The 2805-nt window shown below is 43.0% G+C and overlaps 1 protein-coding gene across 1 annotated transcript; it reads left to right on the forward strand.

Moving 5' to 3' along the window:
* Positions 1–397: 397 nt before the first annotated feature.
* On the forward strand, positions 398–2568 carry LOC118493425 (oocyte zinc finger protein XlCOF6.1-like). Its single transcript, XM_035993147.1, has 2 exons — positions 398–702; positions 1809–2568. Exons 1-2 carry the CDS (start codon positions 404–406, stop codon positions 2470–2472), a joined length of 963 nt encoding a protein of 320 aa, XP_035849040.1. The 5' UTR covers positions 398–403; the 3' UTR covers positions 2473–2568.
* The last annotated feature ends 237 nt before the right edge of the window (positions 2569–2805 follow it).

Genomic DNA, 2805 nt, shown 5'->3' on the forward strand with positions numbered 1-2805 from the left:
CCAAGGCTGAAAAGGAAGACTAGCAGTGTAGATGTAACCTAAGTAACTGACTGAACAACCAGTATTTCTTTATAACAATCACAATCCAGGTGATAAGATACAGTTCCACAACATTTCTCTGTATGTGTTTCCTGCAGATGTTGAGCAGCTGTTGGTGGTTAAAGAAGAGGTTCCCCCTGAGCAGCAGGAGTGTAGCTCCAGTGTGGACCAGCAGGAGCCAGAGCCCCCCCCAGACATTAAAGAGGAACAGGAGGAACTGTGGAGCAGTCAGGAGGGAGAGCAGCTTCAAGGGCTGGAGGAGGCTGATATCACCAAGTTCCCATTCACTCCTGTCCCTGTGAAGAGTGAAGATGATGAAGAGGAAGCTCAGTCCTCACAGCTTCATCAAAGACAAACTCAACACATGGAAACAGAAGCTAATGGAGAGGACTGTGGAGGACCAGAACCAGCCAGGAACTCACATCCACTTTTACAACCAGAGACTGAAGACCAGACCAGAGAGAAACGATTCAGCTGCTCTGGCTTCAAGGCACATCTTAAGAAACATATGAGAACTCATACAGGAGAAAAACCTTTTAGATGCTTAGTCTGTAAGAAATATTTTACACATCGTGGACATTTACAAACACACATGAGAATCCACAGAGGAGAGAAACCTTTTAGCTGCTCAGTTTGTAAGAAATCTTTTGCACAGAGTGGAAGTTTACGGTCACACATGGCCATAGTCCACACAGGAGAGAAACGATTCAGCTGCAGTTTTTGTAACAAAAGATTTGCCTGGCGTTCTGATGTCAAAACACATATATGTGTTGGTCAGATGGAAACAGGAGCTGATGGAGAGGACTGTGGAGGACCAGAACCAGCCAGGAACTCACATCCACTTTTACAACCAGAGACTGAAGACCAGACTGGAGACTCTTCTGATCCTGAGACTGATGACAGTGCTGATTGGAAGGAGACCAGAGAACCTCAGTCAGATTTAAACTCTCTGAAACATGATTCAAGACGTAAGAAAACATTCAGCTGCTAATAGTACTGTCTAACCATTTGTTATAGTAGCTAAAAGTATTGACTAAACCATTGTCTGTACTTGATTTTGTTTCCTGAGTGTGTTTCCTGTTTCCTGCAGATGTTGAGCAGCTGTTGGTGGTTAAAGAAGAGGTTCCCCCTGAGCAGCAGGAGTGTAGCTCCAGTGTGGACCAGCAGGAGCCAGAGCCCCCCCCAAACATTAAAGAGGAACAGGAGGAACTGTGGAGCAGTCAGGAGGGAGAGCAGCTTCAAGGGCTGGAGGAGGCTGATATCACCAAGTTCCCATTCACTCCTGTCCCTGTGAAGAGTGAAGATGATGAAGAGGAAGCTCAGTCCTCACAGCTTCATCAGAGACAAACTCAACACATGGAAACAGAAGCTGATGGAGAGGACTGTGGAGGACCAGAACCAGCCAGGAACTCACATCCACTTTTACAACCAGAGACTGAAGACCAGACTGGAGACTCTTCTGAACCTGAGACTGATGACAGTGCTGATTGGAAGGAGACCAGAGAACCTCAGTCAGCTCTAAACTCTCTGAAACATGATTCAAGATGTAAGAAAACATTCAGCTGCTCTGAGTGTGGGAAAAGATTTGGCCGCAAGGAAAATCTGAAGAGACACATGAGAACTCACACAGGAGAGAAACCTTTCAGCTGCTCTGAGTGTGTTAAAACTTTCTCTAATAGTGGAACCCTGAAGACACACATGAGAACTCACACAGGAGAAAAACCTTTCAACTGCTCAGTATGTAATAAATCTTTTACACGAAATGGAAGTTTAAAGACACACATGAGAATCCACACAGGAGAAAAACCTTTCAGCTGCTCAGTATGTAACAGAAGATTTGCCTGGTGTTCTGATTTCAAAAGACATAAATGTGTTGGTCCGATGGAAATAGAAGATGATGGAGAGAATTGTGGAGGACCAGAACCTCAGTCAGATTTAAACTCTCTGAAACATGATTCAAGACGTAAGAAAACATTCAGCTGCTCTGAGTGTGGAAAAATATTTAGCTTCAGGTCAGCTCTTAAGAGACACATGAGAACTCACTCAGGAGAGAAACCTTTCAGCTGCTCTGAGTGTGGTAAAGCTTTCTCTGATAGTGGAACCCTGAAGAGACACATGATAACTCACACAGGGGAAAAGCTTTTCAGCTGCTCAGTTTGTAAGAAATCTTTTGCACGGAGTGGAAGTTTACGGTCACACATGGCCATAGTCCACACAGGAGAGAAAAGATTCAGCTGCAGTTTTTGTAACAAAAGATTTGCCCGGCGTTCTCGTGTCAAAACGCATAAATGTGTTGCTTTGATAGAAACAGAAGCTGATGGAGAGGACTGTGGAGGACCACAACCAGCCAGGAACTCACATCCACTTTTACAACCAGAGACTGAAGACCAGACTGGAGACTCTTCTGATCCTGAGACTGGTGACATGGAATAACATTTGTTCCTTTAAGTCCAAGAAAAACTTCTCAAGTATCAAACAAAAATCTTTATGTATCAACATCTAAATAGAAGACATTATATTGTGTGGTAGGAAAAAGTACACTCTTATTTTAAATATTTTATTAGATATTGTTTTGTCTTGTAATGTCTGTCATATAATCAATTATAATCTAAAAAAAGTAACGTATGTTTAGCAAGATTCACTATTAATCATGTATCAGTATGGGAGTTTATTCAATACACGTTGGGTTCATGTTTTAATTTTGTGTATCATGTTTAAGGACAATTTAGGCCCAGCTGTCTCGGAGAGGAGACTTTTCTCTCTGAG

Source organism: Sander lucioperca, chromosome 16 (assembly GCF_008315115.2).
Source record: "Sander lucioperca isolate FBNREF2018 chromosome 16, SLUC_FBN_1.2, whole genome shotgun sequence".
In the NCBI taxonomy this organism is placed as follows: domain Eukaryota; kingdom Metazoa; phylum Chordata; class Actinopteri; order Perciformes; family Percidae; genus Sander; species Sander lucioperca.